This window comes from Scyliorhinus canicula, chromosome 1 (assembly GCF_902713615.1).
Source record: "Scyliorhinus canicula chromosome 1, sScyCan1.1, whole genome shotgun sequence".
NCBI classification, from domain to species: Eukaryota; Metazoa; Chordata; class Chondrichthyes; order Carcharhiniformes; family Scyliorhinidae; genus Scyliorhinus; species Scyliorhinus canicula.
Genome location: NC_052146.1, coordinates 209,960,299 through 209,975,933, shown reverse-complemented (window position 1 = coordinate 209,975,933; position 15,635 = coordinate 209,960,299). Strand labels below are relative to the sequence as shown.

Genomic DNA, 15,635 nt, shown 5'->3' with positions numbered 1-15,635 from the left:
AAGTTTCCTTTAGTGATGCACAAATCAGAAACTTTGAGAGATGGCCTTCCCATTAGATATTTTCTGCCTGTTCCAAGAGTGTGGGACAGGCAGGAAAGTGAGACAGGCAGGAAAGTGCAATGGCCACATCAGATATTCCAGAGTAGGCTCAAGGGGCTGAATGGTCTGCTTCTGCTCCTAGTTTTTCGTGGCTCTAAGCAGTGGTTCCAGTGCAGAGCAGATAGTAACGTGAAGTGCCTTGACAAACACTCAAAAGTTTGGGGAATAACTCAGTTGAGTACCATTGCAAAAACCTGATTTTTAGTTATTCAAATCCTGAGAGAACAAACTGAATATATTATATAAATGATTTTAGTCTGCCGTCCCCCTATTAGGATCACACAGAGCACTGTTCAAGAAACTTGTTCAAGCAAACAAATCCACCGTAGAACTCCCAGGCTAGATAACTGAACTCAGAAACTGAGCAAACTGGAAGTGAATATGCATGTCTTGCTCAACCTCATATGGGATAAAATTGTCGCCAGAGTCCCAGGTGACCAAAGGCTGCTTTCCCCTTTGAGGAGGAGAGCTGATTGCTGGTGATTTAACCTGAGTATTATCAAACGTCAGGCAAGGGTTAAGTTTAAGAAGACAGGGCCTCCATGAACAACCTTAGTCGATACGGGAACTCTGGTCAGAAGCCTTTAAGGAAAACACTGCCGTATTTTCACATAAAGCAGTCAGAAAATCCAGAAACAATTATAATGATCGTAATCCTGGAAGATATTTTAAATTATAAACAGCACAGCTCCAAAACTACAGTCATATATCTTCAAGAGAATATCCCAAGGGTATCCAAAAGCAAAACAACAACTTGTATTTATATAGCTCCTTTAACATAAAATATCCCAAGGTGCCTCCCAGCAGCATTGAGGCAAAGTTTGACTCTGAGCCACAGAAGGAGATATTTTCAGAGAGAAGATCAAAATTTGGTCAAAGAGGTGAGCTGGATGGAGAATCTTAAAGGGGGTGAGAGAGGCAGAGAGGTTCAGCCGGAGTTTGTTGCCAGACAGTTAAAGGTGGAGCTGCCATTGGTGAAGTGATTAAAATTGGGGGTGCTCAAGGAGTTTTATGGCAGGCTATATGAGTCGGAACCCCCAGCGGGGCCGGAAGGAATGAGGCAATTTCTGGGAGGGCTGGAGTTCCTGAAGGTGGACAACGGGTTGGTAGAAGGGTTGGGGGCTATGAGAGTCCTACAGACCGACCTCCTTACTAACTGTTGACGCCAAACTGTTGGCCAAAATCTTGTCCTCAAGGATAGAAGACTGCGTTCAGGATGCGATTGGGGAGGACGAGCCGAGATTTGTTAAGGGCAGGCAGTTGGCGGCCAATGTTAGTGATGTAGAGGTAGTGGTCACAATGGACGCAGGGAAGGCCTTTGACTGGGTGGAATGGACCTACATGTGGGAGGTGGTTTGGGTTTGGACGGGGCTTCATCAACTGGGTTAGGCTGCTGTATCAGGCGCCTGTGACGAGTGTGCGGATGAACAGGTGGACATTGGGCTATTTTAGGCTGCACCGGGGAACGAGGCAGGGATGCCCCCTCTCCCCACTGCTGTTCACGCTGGCCATAGAGCCGCTGGCAATTGCGCTGAGAGCCTCAAGGGGCAGGAAGGGGCTGGTTCGGTGGGGGTGAGGGTGGAACACAGAGTCTCGCTATACACAGATGACCTGCTCCTATATATTTCCGACCCATTAGAAGGGATGGGAGAAATTATGAGGATTCGGGGGGAATTTGGCCGGTTTTTGGGTTATAAATTGAACATGGGCAAAAATAAGATGTTTGCGATCCAGGCAAGGGGGCAGGAGAGGCGACTGGGGGAGTTGCCGTTTAGAGTGGTAGGGGGAAGCTTTTGGTATTTAGGCATCCAGGTGGCATGGGAATGGGAACGGTTCCCATAAGCTAAATTTGGCCTGACTGGTGGACCATATGAAGGAAGACTTCCGAAGGTGGGACATGCTCCCGCTATCACTGGCTGGGAGAGTACAGGCAGTGAAAATGATGGTCCTCCCTAGATTCTTGTTTGTTTTGCAGTGCCTCTCCATCTTTAGTCCACGGGCCTTTATTCAACGGGTAAACAATACCTCAATAAAATGTTTTAGAAAAAGAAAAATCGGGGATGCTCAAAAGAGGCCAGAATGAGAGAGACGCAGAGATCACAAGGGGTTTGCGGCTGGAGTAGATTACAACCATAGGAAGGGGCAAGGCCATGGAGGGATTTGAAAACAGGGATGAGAATTTCAAACCGAGGCACTGCTCAATGTAGGTCAGTGAGCACAAGGGTGATCGGTGGGTGAAATTTGGTGGAAGAACACAAGCAGCAATTTTGGATGACCTCTCGTATGCAGAGGGTAGAGTGGGAAGGATAGTCAGGAATGCACTGGAATAGCTGGGAGAAAACAACGTTTGCATTAAGATAAATAAAAAGAATACATTTTCTGTTCAAAATAAATAAAAAATGAAGTATTTTGATGTACAATATCACATAAATAAAAACAAACTTCTATTATTCCAGATTTCTGGCCTAAAACTCATATTTTGCTGTTTTTCTTGAGACAGAGTAACAGTTTACATTTTATACTTGACTTTTAAATCAGAAAAGCTCCCAAGAGCATTTTATAGAGATGTCATTGGGAAAATGGATACCGAGATAAAAGAAGCAGTCTTAGGAGAAATAACCAAAAACTTGCCAGAGAAGGATCTTAAAGGGAATAATCCAAATTTGAGTGTGTGGCTGAAGGCAGGACTGTACATAGTGGTGTGAAAAATGAACTACAGGACAGAAACAGAGAGCTTGAGGCAGGCAGCTCTTTCACTGAGGTTAAAGAATTAGGGAGAAGCAAGGTCATGAAAAGTTAGCCTGAAAAACAGGAGAATGAGTGCAGCAAGACCCCATTTTGTGTTGTTTGGATCTAACGTTTGTCAGTTAATGTAACATGTAATTTTGTTTAACATCACGAGACTCATTTTGACATTGTTGCCCACTTAGTGCCACGTGACCCGATCAGCATCATCTTCAAATTGGTCTCTGTTGTTCCCTAACTCTCCCACTCGCTGTTCTTCTCATGAACCTGCGTTGCCATTCAAGATCCAGAGCCACTCCAATCCAAAGCTTGGGTGAATGCAGAAGTGCCCAACTCGGGATGTTACGATCGTTATTTTTTTAACTGACTGTCCAAGCTGCTCCTCCTGCCTCTCATTGTTCAGCTCCAGAGCCCTCACTCACAGCAAGGGTCCAGGAGAGGGAATCGGTGAATGGGACCTGCACAGTCAGAACACAAATTTTCACAACCCAGAAGTCTGGCTTTGGATCAGAACTTGAATAGGAACGCAGGATCAAGAGAGGAGAGCAGCAAGCATGAGCGTCAGGGAACGGGAGGTTCAGCTCGAGCCAAGATTATCGAGAGGGTGAGTCAGGGAGCAGAGAGGCTGCGAGTCGGCAGGTCAGGAAACAGGAGCATCAAGGAGCAGGAAGGTCAGGGAGCTGGGCGGGACAGGGAGCAGCAGAGGGTGCGCTTCAGAGGGTCAGGGAGCGGGGGCTTCTTTGAGTCAGAGGATCAGGGAGAGGAAGGGTCCAGAGCAACCAGGAGAATCAGAGGGCAGGTAAGCCAAAGGTTCAGGAAACAGGAGCGGCAATAAGATGTACTGTAAGTAGAAAGTTGGTCTTACAGAACTTAATTACAGCTTTTGCATTGGTTTTAATGGGAAATAGTGATTCACTTAATGTTGTTTCACCTAAAGTCATGATTTTCAGAAAGACAATGTGAATTTAAGTGAAGATTTACTGTATATTAAATGGGATGTTTGTTGTCTGGGTGCCAACATAGGTTTGCACGGGCAGAAGTGATCAGCATCTGGGCTTGCTGCAGCAGTAATATTTTGGAGAAGGTCTAGTTTCCAGAGTGTGAATAAACTAAAGATAATGGAACTGAGGTGGCAATATGGCTATGTTACTGATCACGTCATCCAGAGTTCGGAATTAATGATCCAGAGAAACAAGTTTGAATCCCACCATGGCAGCTGGGGAATTTAAATTCAATTGAACAGGTACAAAATAAAAATCTAGTGATGATCATGACATTACATCACTGTAAAACCCACCAGTTTCATTATGTCCTTTGGGGAAGAAAATCTGCTGTCTTTACCTGGTATGGCCTACAATTTTTCATTTTCATTTCAAGTCCAGATCCATAGCAACGTGGTTGACTCTCAAATGCCCTCTGAAATGGAGGGCAGTTAGGGATGGGCAAAAGAGTCTGACCCAGCCAGCAATGCCCACATCCCACAAATTAATTTTAAAAATTAGGGATGGCCAATATGCCAATAACACCCACATCCAGCAAATGAATAAAAAGGAGTCAAGATAAAAACAGCCCTGATCCCTATGAATGGCAGGAGCAAGTGAGGGGCTGAATACAAATAGATGTTTCAGTCATAGTTGAATTTAACCAACAAGGAAAAACATTGTTATTTAATATCTGCACACTAGTGTAAAGGTGCTGAATTATCAACTTGTAATTTCCTCACCCACCTCCTCTTTCAGATAATCATATCGCTCACTCCCGGGGATGGAAGACGCCCAGTTTTTCTGCCGCCTTTTCATCTTTCTGTCAAATATGTTCATGGCGCTCCCTGCTCTCGACGAGCAAGGCCGCCGCCTGAGGGTGGCGGTGCTCCCCGAGCCGGGAGGTGGCCTGGAGCCCAGAGAACGGGTGAGGTTGAGGGGCAGGTGCAGATGAAGCCGTCCCCCACGCAGCCCTGCTAAGTAGCGGAGCCGGCAGGGAATTCCGCTCATCCTCTCTGGGTTCGCAATGAAGAGGTTGAAGCCCTTTCCCCTCGAGCAGGAGCTCTAAACCGGATATGGACTCCACAGAGGTTCGTTGCTGACTGGAAGTCACGGGGTTGCCACAGCGCACGCGCTGGTCAGGGACAGCCGCACCACTGCAGCTGAATGGGGTAAAGGTGGGTGGGAGGTGCTGGGTGATGCAGCACGGCCTCCGCCTAAAATGCGTCCTGAGCGCGATCACGCCGCGGAGGTGAAGGGTCACGCTGGATGTGACGGAGGGCTGCACGCGGATCTCAGGTAGATTGTTGGGAGCTCGGACATTAGTTGTCAACCCTGTGCCCTGGCCTAACGGTAATGTCGCCGGTTGGTGGTGTGCTCAGGGACACGGGTTCAAATCTTGCAGTTGGTAGTGGAATGTAATTGATTAGCTTTAATGCCCAGCAAAAACAAACGCGCGCGTTAGGGAAGGAAATCTGCCGTTCTTGCCTTGCTCTACAGTATGTGACTCCACTAATATGGTTAGCTGTAATCCAGCCATGTAGGTAACTAAATAAATGCTAACTACCTCAACCCGCAGAAGATGAAGCTCAGCAAGAGTAGTTCCAGATTAATTGGGCAAATGAGCCCCAAAAATTTAGTGGAAGAGGCCATCATTTTTAGCACAGTGGGCTAAATAGCTGGCTTGTAATGTAGAACAAGGCCAGCAGTGTGGGGTCAATTCCTGTACTGGCATCCCCGAACAGGGGCTTTTCACAGCAACTTAATTGAAGCCTACTTGTGACAATAAGTAATTAATATAAGGAGTGAATCCTACTGCCAACGTTGAAGCATTTAAAATCAGGGTGCTCAAGAGGCTCAGGGTAGTCGGGCTGGCTGGAGGGGATCACAGAGATGTGGAGAGATTTATTTAAAACTTCCAGGTTGAGAAGTTTGAAATTGTGTTTGGGACCGATGTAGCTCAGTGAGCACAGTACTTGTAAATAAATGTTTTCTGTATGATTCTATGACCTCAGGTTTATGGAGTGGGGAAGATGAAAGGCTGGCCAGTAGTGTGGTCCAGAGTAAGAAAGGTATTGGTGAGGAGATTTTAAGCAAATGAAGAAGGCAGGGGCAGAGACCAGAAACATGTCGTAGGACTGAGCTACAGTGAATGTAAACCAAATAGCCTATGACTTGAGAACACAAATCATACCATTTATGCTGCGCGATAGCACAGTGGGTAGCCCTGTAGCTTCACAGCGCCAGGGTCCCAGGTTTGATTCCCGGCTTGGGTCACTGTGCGGAGTCTGCACATTCTCCCTGTGTTTGCGTGGGTTTCCTCCAGGTGCTCCTCCCATAAGTCCCGACAGATATTCTGAATTCTCCCTCTTTGTACCCAAACAATCACCGGGATGTGGCGACTTGGGGCTTTTCACAGTAACTTCATTGCAGTGTTAATGTAAGCCTACTTATGACAATAAAGATTGTTACCATTATTATTTTTCAAAATAAATTTAGAGTATCCAATTATTTATTTTCCAATTAAGGGGCAATTTAGCATGGCCAATCTACCTAACCTGCACATCTTTGGGTTGTGGGGGTGAAACCCATGCAGACAGGGGAAAACGTGCAAACTGCACACAGATAGTGACTCAGGGCCGGGATTCGAACCAGGGTCCTCCGTACAGCAGACCCAGTGCTAACCACTGCACCACATGCTGCCCTTACTGTTATTATTAACTATGGATTGTTTATTCATTGACCGAGAAAGCATCAAATGTTGTCCCAGCTTCAATGACAGCCAATGGTTAACAGTACAAATAATTAATAAATGCAGAAAATGTTAACAAACTTTCAGCAGGACATGCAACATTGGTGGAGAAAGAAATAGAAACAACATTTCAGGCTAATGATCTTTTATCAGAACTGAAACGGTGTGTTTCTCTCTCTGCACGTGACCTGCTGAGTATTTCCAGCATTTTCTGTTTAAGATTTCCAACTTTGGCAACTGGTTTTCAGAGCAACTATTGACGACAGGTCCCTTTCTGTTTTTGTGTTTGTATTGATGGACAGTTGTTGTCTATTCTTTCCCCCTCATAGATCAGTAAAAAAACAGCAAGGCCTTCATCAACGAGACCCCGTTTTGCGAATATTTTTACAGCGCTTCCTGTAAATATCACTGACAAGCTCAAAGCTGCTGCTAGCAATCTTGAACATTGAAACATTACAAACTGGACCTCGGCAGTAGGTCTTCCAATCTACCAAGCCATGGACTGATTGGTAGGAGGGCAATTTTGCACCAGTGATTCCACGTGAGGCAAGTTCCAAGGTAATATGGCGCATTACAAACATGGAGAGGTTACTCATTTGTAAATAATATACCTGTTGCACACAATTTGTAAGTTTTAGATCAAGGAACTGAATTGGCAAAGACTTGATAGTTGGTTGTCTGTCCACAGTTGCAATACCTATAAGGATTGAAGAAACTGTCTATTCCTCAAGATCATTTTATGAAATGTAACTCAGAAAATTGCTGCCCCTAAAGCACAACATAATAACTTCACTTTAAGTTTATGTATTCCAACACTGGTCCTTCTGGGATTCTTGATTGCTCCACGTTTAAAACGTTTTTTTTTATTACAGTTCTTTTGGCAAAGGATTTGGCAAAAAATGGCAACGAGATCACAGGAAATCCTGAATGATGGACGCTTCAGTCAGGTAATGAAGGACCCCAGGTTCTGGGAAATGCCCAATAAAGAACGCAAGATCAAGATTGATAAAAGATTTCAGGGCATGTTCCACGACAAGAAGTTCAAACTGAATTACACAGTGGATAAGAGAGGAAGACCAATCAACCACAGCACCACCGAGGACCTGAAGCGATTTTATGATTTGGACTCTGAGGACTCTGACCTGGGTGAAAATGAAAGCACAAGAGAGGAAAGGAAAGGGATGGGAAGAAAACTAAAACAGAAAGGAAAAGGTGGTCCTGACGTAGACGCAAAAGGCAGATCACTCATCAAAAAGAAGAAAAAGCAAGAGGCATTTTTAAAATCTGAGGTGGGCAGGGCGGCAAGACGAGGGACAGGGAAAGAATTGCAAACTGAAGAGTTGATGGACAATCTTGCCGAAGCCTCCAGCAAGACTCCAGTTAAAAAGGAAGAGCTTAAAAGGAGAGCCAGTGAGATGAGCGCATTAAAAGATCATAGTTCTGAAAGCAGTGATGAAGAAATAGAGCCCCCTCCTGCAAAGTGGAATAAATCCATTTCCACTCAGAGCAAACAAATGAAGAAAAATATCAACAGAAATCAAGATGAAGCAAAACAATTAGATGTAAGGATTCAAGGACAAAGTTTGAAAGTTCTGAATACTTCAGAGGATGAACTTGAATTAGGTATGTAACAATCCTGCATTTTATCCTTTTTCACTTCTATTCCTCTCAATGGGCTCGGGACCGGCCTCCTGCAAAAATTCCATCTGTCAAGCATCATGTAGTGCTACATGTATCAGTACATTTCATTTGTTTGTTTACATTTTTCATTTAACACCTGGTCCTAGTGTGTGACTTGCATGCTGTTGACAAACATTTTCTTCAGCTATTGAACTGGCTATTTTTGAACGTAGGTACAGGAGGAGGCCACATCCCCTCGAACCTGTTTCAGCAGCAAGTCAGAACATGGCTGATCTGCAACTTAATTCCGCAATCCTGACTTTGCCCCATATCCCTTAACATTGGTTAACAAAGATCTTTGAGATTCCAAATTAATAATTGATTGCACAACAGTGATTGTTTGCGGAAGAGAGTTCCAGATTTCTACCTTTTGTATGAAGAAGTATTTCTTAATTTCACTCCAGAAAGGTCTGGCTTCTAATTTTAGACTCTGTCCTCTAGTTCTAGACTTTCAAGCCAGCGGAGATAGGTTCGCTCCATTCTCTCTGCTCCCCTGAATGTCTTGAGAACTTTGATCCAATCAACTCTAAACATTCTGAATTCCAGGAAATACAACCCTAGTTTCTATTTAATCTCATCGTAATTTAGCCCTTGGAGTCCAGGTATAATTTTGGTACAACTACACGGCACTCCCTCCAAGGCCTGTATGTCCTTTCTAACCTGTGTAAGAAGTGGTCGACTGCCTTTTTGCTTTGAGTTTGAAACTTAAATTCTGTTTGTGATTAGTTTCCTTGGGTTCACTATTGACAACAATTACCTTCATATTTTCTCCCAACAGCTTTGAATTAAATGGTTTTGTTTCAGGCATGATCGAGTTTTATCTCATTAGCGTTGGTCGCATTCATAGCTGTGAGTCAGAAGGTTTGTGTCCCACTACCTTACGGAGGTTATATTCTAGCCTACCAACCCAGTGCAGTATTAAGGGACTGCCGCTTTATTGGAGGTACCCTCTTTCATATTAGATGTTTATCTAGCTCATATAGACATAAGATTGAAGCTGAACAATTCTAACTTAAGCACTGGGGAACACCATCCAGGACAAAGCAGCCTGCTTGATTGGCACCCCATCCACCACCATGCAAAGTAGCAGTATCCATAGAATCCGTACAGTGTAGAAGGAGGCCATTTAGCCCATTGAGTCTGCACTCACTCTGAAAGAGCACCCTACCTAGGCCCACTCCCCTACCCTATCCCTGTAACCCCACCTAATCTGCATATCTCTGGACACTCGGGCAATTTTAGCAAGACCAATCCACCTAACCTGCACATCTTTGGACTGTGGGAGGAAACCTGAGCTGCTGAAGGAAACCTAGGCATGCAAGGGGAGAATGTACAAACTCCACATCGTCACCAAGGCCAGAATTGAACCCAGGTCATTGGCGTTGTGAGGCAGCAATGCTAACCACTGACACACACAGTAATGTGTATCACCCATGATGTGCACTGCAGGAACTCACCATGTTTCCTTCAACAGCACCTTCCAACCTGCAATGGTAGCACAGTGGTTAACACAGTTGCTTCACACCTCCAGGGTCCCAGGTTCGATTCCCGGCTTGGGTCACTGTCTGTGCGGAGTCTGCATGTTCTTTCCGTGTTTGCGTGGGTTTCCTCCGGGTGCTCCGGTTTCCTCCCACAGTCCAAAGATGTGCAGGTTAGGTAGATTGGCTGTGCTAAATTGCCCTTAGTGTCCAAAAATGGTTAGGTGGGGCTACGGGGATAGGATGGAGGTATGGGCTTGGGTAGGGTGCTCTTTCCAAGGGCTGGTGCAAACTCGATGGGCCGAGTGGCCTCCTCCGGCACTGTAAATTCTATGATTCTTCTACCTAGAATGACAAGGGCAGCAGATACATGGGAATACCACCACCTGCAAGGTCCCCTCCAAGCCATTCACCATCCTGATTTGAAACTATATTGCCGTTCCTTCACTGTCACTGGGTCAAATCCTGGAACTCCCTGATGGCACTGTGGACACACCTAAACCACATGAACTGCAGCAGTTCAAGAAGGCAAGTGTACCACTATTTTCTCAGGGCAATAAGGGATGAGCAATAGAAATAGAGGCTTTTCCAGTGATGCCCACATCCCGTTAAATAATATAAATGAGAGAGCTCGCGGGACCCTATTTAAAGAAGAGCAGGTTGTTCAGTTGTAACAACAACTTGCATTTGTGTAGCATCTTTAAAGTAATAAAACAGCCCAAAATGCTTCATAGACATGTTACAAGGCCACAAAAGAGTGGGCAAAGGGGTTGATCTGAAGGAACATACTAAAAGCGCAAACAGTTAGTAAGAATTAGTAAGTTAAGGACATTCCAGAGCTTTGGGGCAAACAGCTGATGTGGCAACCACTGGTGGATGAGCAAGAAACCAGATATCTTGAAGGATTGTAGGGCTGGAAATATTACAGAAATATTGAGGGGTGAGGACATGGAATGGTTCGTAAAGAAAGACGAGAATTATAAAATTGAGGCATTGTTAGACCAGAAGCCAATGTCGGTCAGTCAACAGACGGATGATGGATGAATGGGACTTGGTAGCAGTTAAGGACGGAGCAGAGTTTTGGATGAACTAAAATTTACGGAGGGTAGATGGAGGAAGCTGGCCAGGAGTGTGTTGGAACATTACATCTGGAGGTAACAAAGATGTGGATGAGGGTTTTGGCAACAGATTTGGGCAAGTGATGCGAAGTCAGGTGATGTCACAAAGGTGGAAATACGTGGCGATGACACAAGTGTGGTCAGAAACTCATCTCTAGATTAAATATAGCACCGAGACTAAAGAATCTGGTTCCATATAAAATTACCTCCGAAAATCAGCACGGAAACAGGTCTTTCAGCCAACTCCGTTGATCTTTAGTAGTCACCACATATTTACTCTTTCTTGTCATAGACTGTTCCTCAAGTAGAAACAGTTTGTCTACATCCATCCCATTGAAACCCTCGCTATCTGGGACAACTCTGCAGAGTTACCTTTTAGTCTTCTCTATCCCGATGGAAAATGTGACATTCTCCTCTATCTTTACTTCCACAATTCTGGGTAATATTTGTGTCAATTTCTTTCTGGTATTTCTCCAAGATTTAAATACTTCGTATTTTAGAGATCAGAAACACACTCCACAATCCCATGTAGTTCAACAACACAACCTCTACTTTGGGACACGAATGTTCCGCTCGAACTTTGTTTGCATTTTCTGTGACAACTTTTGTTGCTACTTTTGATGTTTTACATATTGGTATCGCCCGATCTCTCTGCTCCTTTATCCCACTGAAATTCCTATCTTCCAAAGAATAAAAACATCCTTATTCTATCTTGCAAAATGAACCACCTAACTCTTCATTTTATTCTACTTAATTTGCTGTTGATCAGCCCATCTGCAAAGTTCATATGTTCCTATCTCTGTGCAGTCCTCCCCATTATTAGATACCCCATCTGCCCACTCCACCCTCACCTTTCAATTTGGTATCATCTGCATATTTCTACACTATTCTCTCATTTCTGAGTCCAAATCGTTGATGGAACTGGTTGATGGAACCAGAACAACTGGTCCCATTTCTGAGACTGACTGGATTGGTCTATAGAGAGGCCAGCATGGACTTGATAATAAACTTTTTATTGTCACAAGTATGAAGTTACTGTGAAAAGCCCCTAGCGGCGCCTGTTCAGGTAAGCTGGTACGAGAATTAAACCCTTGCTGCTGGCCTTGTTCTGCATCACAAACCAGCTATCTAGCTCACTGAGCTAAACCAGCCCTTTGGGCTGAATGGCGGATTTCTGTGCTGGAATGATTTTATGACGATTGCTACAATACACTCCTTCCCATGTTCTATCAGTCGGCAAAATGCTTAACTCCTTTGCGGCCATCTGATTGCACAATGGAAAATTGTTTCTTATGTTCATAAAAATTCACAACCCACTTCATCAGTAAATGCCAGGGATTAAATCAGAACTGAAGAGTGCAAACTGAACTCTCTCTCAGCTGCTCTATTTTGAAAATTGTAACCTTTTTTGTCAGATAGTTTTCACAGAATCACACAATTGGCACAGCACTGAAGGAGGCTATTCGACCTATTGTGTCTGTGCCAGCCCTTGAATTGAGCAATGCACCCTGTGCCATTCTCCCGCCTTCTCCATGTAACCCTGCATATTCTTCATTTTCAGATAATTCAATTTCCTCTTGAAACGACTCGATCGAACCTACTTCCACCACACTCTTGGGCAGCGCATTCCAGACCCGAACCACTCGCTACATGAAATAGTTTCTCCTCTTGTCTCCAGTGCTCCTTTTGCCAATTATCTTAAATCTATTCCCTCTCGTTCCTTCCACTGATGGGAACAGTTCCCCTATTCTACTCTGTCCAGACCCCTCTTCTCAACCTTCTCGAAGGAAAACTCCCACCATTTCCAATTTCCAGTAAAGAGGATAAGGACCTAACCAATGTAAATAAATGGCAAAAATATTGCAAATGCTGGAATTCTGAAAGAAAGAGGAGCTGAAAAAGACATGATTTCCCAATCCCATCTGTGGAACGTTTTGGGCAAGTAACTTTGACCAAAGTTCTACTGAAGGGTACAAATCAGAAGCATTGACTCTTTTTTTTCTGACTCACCAGCTGAGTGCTTCCAGCTTTTTCTATCATTGTGCAGAGTGCTTCCTTTCACATTTTTTTAAAAAGAAAAAGCAAAAATGCTCATCATTAAATACTCACGTGATTTTTTTTTCGTGTTTCAGAAAGCAGTGACACCCCTCAAGACAATAGTGATGGGGACGAAAGCAGCTGGTTTGACAAAGAGTCTTCAGGGTCAGATGGCCAGAGCCAGGAGGAGGAATATGAAGAAACAGGAGAAAGTGAAGATAATGAGGAATTATCCGAGGAGGACACTGACAGCGACAGTGGGCCAGACCTAGCCAGAGGGAAAGGAAATATTGAAACAAGCTCTGATGATGATGATTATTTTGAGGATCTGCCATCAAAGGATCCAGAAATTAAACATGACTGGGGAGAGCTGGCTAAGGATGCGCCGCGTGGAGAAACGGTACATCCGCGATTGATTTTTTTTTCATTTGAACACATAGGTTGTAAATAAATAATAGAGATTTTAAGAGAATGTCTAATTATTGGATCATTAATTTTCAATTTGAAAAGTGGGGGAGTTTTTGCACGATTTCCATAACATTTGTCTTGTCTTGTTTTACTTGATAGATTACTCGACGATTAGCAGTTTGCAACATAGACTGGGATAAAATAAAAGCAAACGACCTGTTGGTATTATTTAATTCTTTCATTCCCCAAGGAGGTGCTGTGTTGTCTGTGAAGGTGAGCGTTCTAAAACTTTCCCATTATTTTCCCTTGCTTTTCTAACCCCCAGCACATCCACAACATTGTGGTATAACTCCAAGAACAACGTAAGTTTATATACAGGGCCTTTAATCTAATAAAATATCCCGATGTGCTTCAAGGGACCGTTAGGGGATGCAGTTCAGCTCAATTGGCTGCACAGCTAGTTCGTGATGTGGAGCGAAGCCAACAGCGCGGATTCAATTCCTGTACTGCTTGAGGTTATTTGCGAAGACCCCGCCTTCTCTACCTTGTCCCTTGCCTGAGGTGTGGTGATCCTCGGTTAAATCACCACCAGTCAGCTCTCCCCCTCACGGGGAATACAGCATATGGTCATCCAGGACTATGGTGACTTGTTTAAATATTTTTATCCAAGGCACTTTCATATAAACAAACAAAACCAGAAGAGCAACCAAACAACTCAAAAAAACAACCAACACCTTCTCCTTCTCACATATACCCCACCCTCTTGCTGATCTCTCAAACCTTCTTAAAGAAATCAATAAACAGCTTCCACCTCTGGGTGAACCCAACCTTTTCCAACCTCAGGGATTTCGCCAGGTAGCTCACGCCCGCTTTCGGCGGCTTCGAGTCCCGTCACCCGAGCAAGATCCGCCTCCCGGACTATCAGGGAAGTAAAGGCCAAAACATCAGCCTCCCCCCCCCCCCCCCCCCCCCCCCCCCCCCCCCCCCAGACTCTCAGGTCTTCCAACACCCAAAGTTTTGCCACCCCTGGACTCGGGACCACCCCCACACCCAGTACCTCGGACATCACGTCTGAGAACCCCTGCCAGAAACCCTTCAAACTTGGACACAGCCAGAATGTGTGGACGTGATTCGCGGTGCTGTGCACTACCCATATCTATCCTGTAGCCCCCCCCAAAGAACCTACTCATCCTCGCCAGTGTCATTTTCATCCGATGTACCACTTTGAACTGGATGAGGCTTAGCCTCACACATAACGAGGACGCATTCACCTTCCGCAAGGCGTCTGCCCGCATCTCGGCCCCACCTTCACTCCCAGCTCATCCCCCCCCCCCCAATTTGGGGTTAATATCCCCCACCAGGGCTCCTCTTCACTCTCTCTCTCTCTCTCTCTCTCTCTCTCTCTCTCTCTCTCTCTCTCTCTCTCTCTCTCTCTCTCTCTCTCTCTCTCTCTCTCTCTCTTCCTCCCCCCCCCCATAATCACCTGATGCAAGTCCAAGTCAGGAATCTTCCCTAGTACCTGCCTCATAAAATCCACATCATTCCAATTCGGGGCATGGAGGTTTACAGCATCCCCTCCAACTTTCCACTCACCATCACATATCCCCCAACGCCACCATCCCCCTTGCCTTCATCACCTGCCCCACCCATCCCGTTCTCAGCCTTTTTTCAGGTGCATCTCTTGCAAAAAGACCACGTCCGCCTTTAATATCCTCAAATGCGTGAACACACGCGGCCGTTTAACCAGCCCAATCAACCCTCTCATATTCCACGTGACCAGCCTGGTCGAGGGGGCTTCCCACCCCCTTCTCCAGCCGATCAGCCATGCCCCTTTTTGACCCCGCAAGCCCCTCCAGGCCCACTCTCAGAAGTCCGCCACCATCAATCTCTTTCAAACTGTGCCACACCAACCACATTCACGTCAGCAACCCCCCACACCCTCAAACAAAAAGCCAACTCCCTCCCCCATACCTTCATCGTTGCAAACCCCCAATTCACTCGCGTTAACTAGCCTGCCAGCTAGCATGGTGGCCCTTACCCAGGCTTTTGACCATCCTACCTCCCTCCAATCCCCCCCCCCCACCCCGCCTCCGCCGCAAACAACCCATCTATCTCTCAAGAGTAACAAAAGGCATACTCACCATTGTTGGTCTGCCTGCCCTAAAAAACCACCACCAAACACTTTAAAGAACACCCAAAATCTCCTCCAAAGTTCACGCTCTTCCCAGTTCATTGTCCCTCACCTTCCATTGCCTTCTCTGGTGTGTCGAATTACCACTCTCGCTTCTAGAAAGTAACTCACAGGCAGGCTGGGTACAGTACACCAAACGTCACCCCC

The 15,635-nt window shown here is 45.3% G+C and overlaps 2 protein-coding genes across 6 annotated transcripts in view; one reads left to right on the top strand and one right to left on the bottom strand.

Moving 5' to 3' along the window:
- Positions 1 to 4,940, bottom strand: part of ndufaf5 (NADH:ubiquinone oxidoreductase complex assembly factor 5) — a 36,893-nt gene extending 31,953 nt beyond the window's left edge. For 2 of the 4 annotated variants that reach the window (XM_038806946.1, XM_038806937.1), the window contains exon 1: positions 4,572 to 4,940. In XM_038806946.1, the coding sequence (XP_038662874.1) occupies positions 4,572 to 4,835 (264 nt within the window). In that variant the 5' untranslated portion in view covers positions 4,836 to 4,940. The remainder of the gene's footprint in view (positions 1 to 4,571) is intronic. The other 2 variants (XM_038806967.1, XM_038806956.1) reach the window with 2 other exon arrangements.
- Positions 4,941 to 5,001: 61 nt separating this feature from the next.
- The window catches only part of esf1 (ESF1, nucleolar pre-rRNA processing protein, homolog (S. cerevisiae)), an 86,830-nt gene continuing 76,196 nt past the window's right edge, over positions 5,002 to 15,635 (top strand). The window contains exons 1-5 of one of the 2 annotated variants that reach the window (XM_038806881.1): positions 5,002 to 5,123; positions 6,906 to 7,134; positions 7,449 to 8,199; positions 12,985 to 13,289; positions 13,457 to 13,570. In XM_038806881.1, the coding sequence (XP_038662809.1) occupies positions 7,476 to 8,199; positions 12,985 to 13,289; positions 13,457 to 13,570 (1,143 nt within the window). In that variant the 5' untranslated portion in view covers positions 5,002 to 5,123; positions 6,906 to 7,134; positions 7,449 to 7,475. Of the gene's footprint in view, positions 5,178 to 6,905; positions 7,135 to 7,448; positions 8,200 to 12,984; positions 13,290 to 13,456; positions 13,571 to 15,635 lie in introns of both variants that reach the window. The other variant, XM_038806879.1, reaches the window with a different exon arrangement.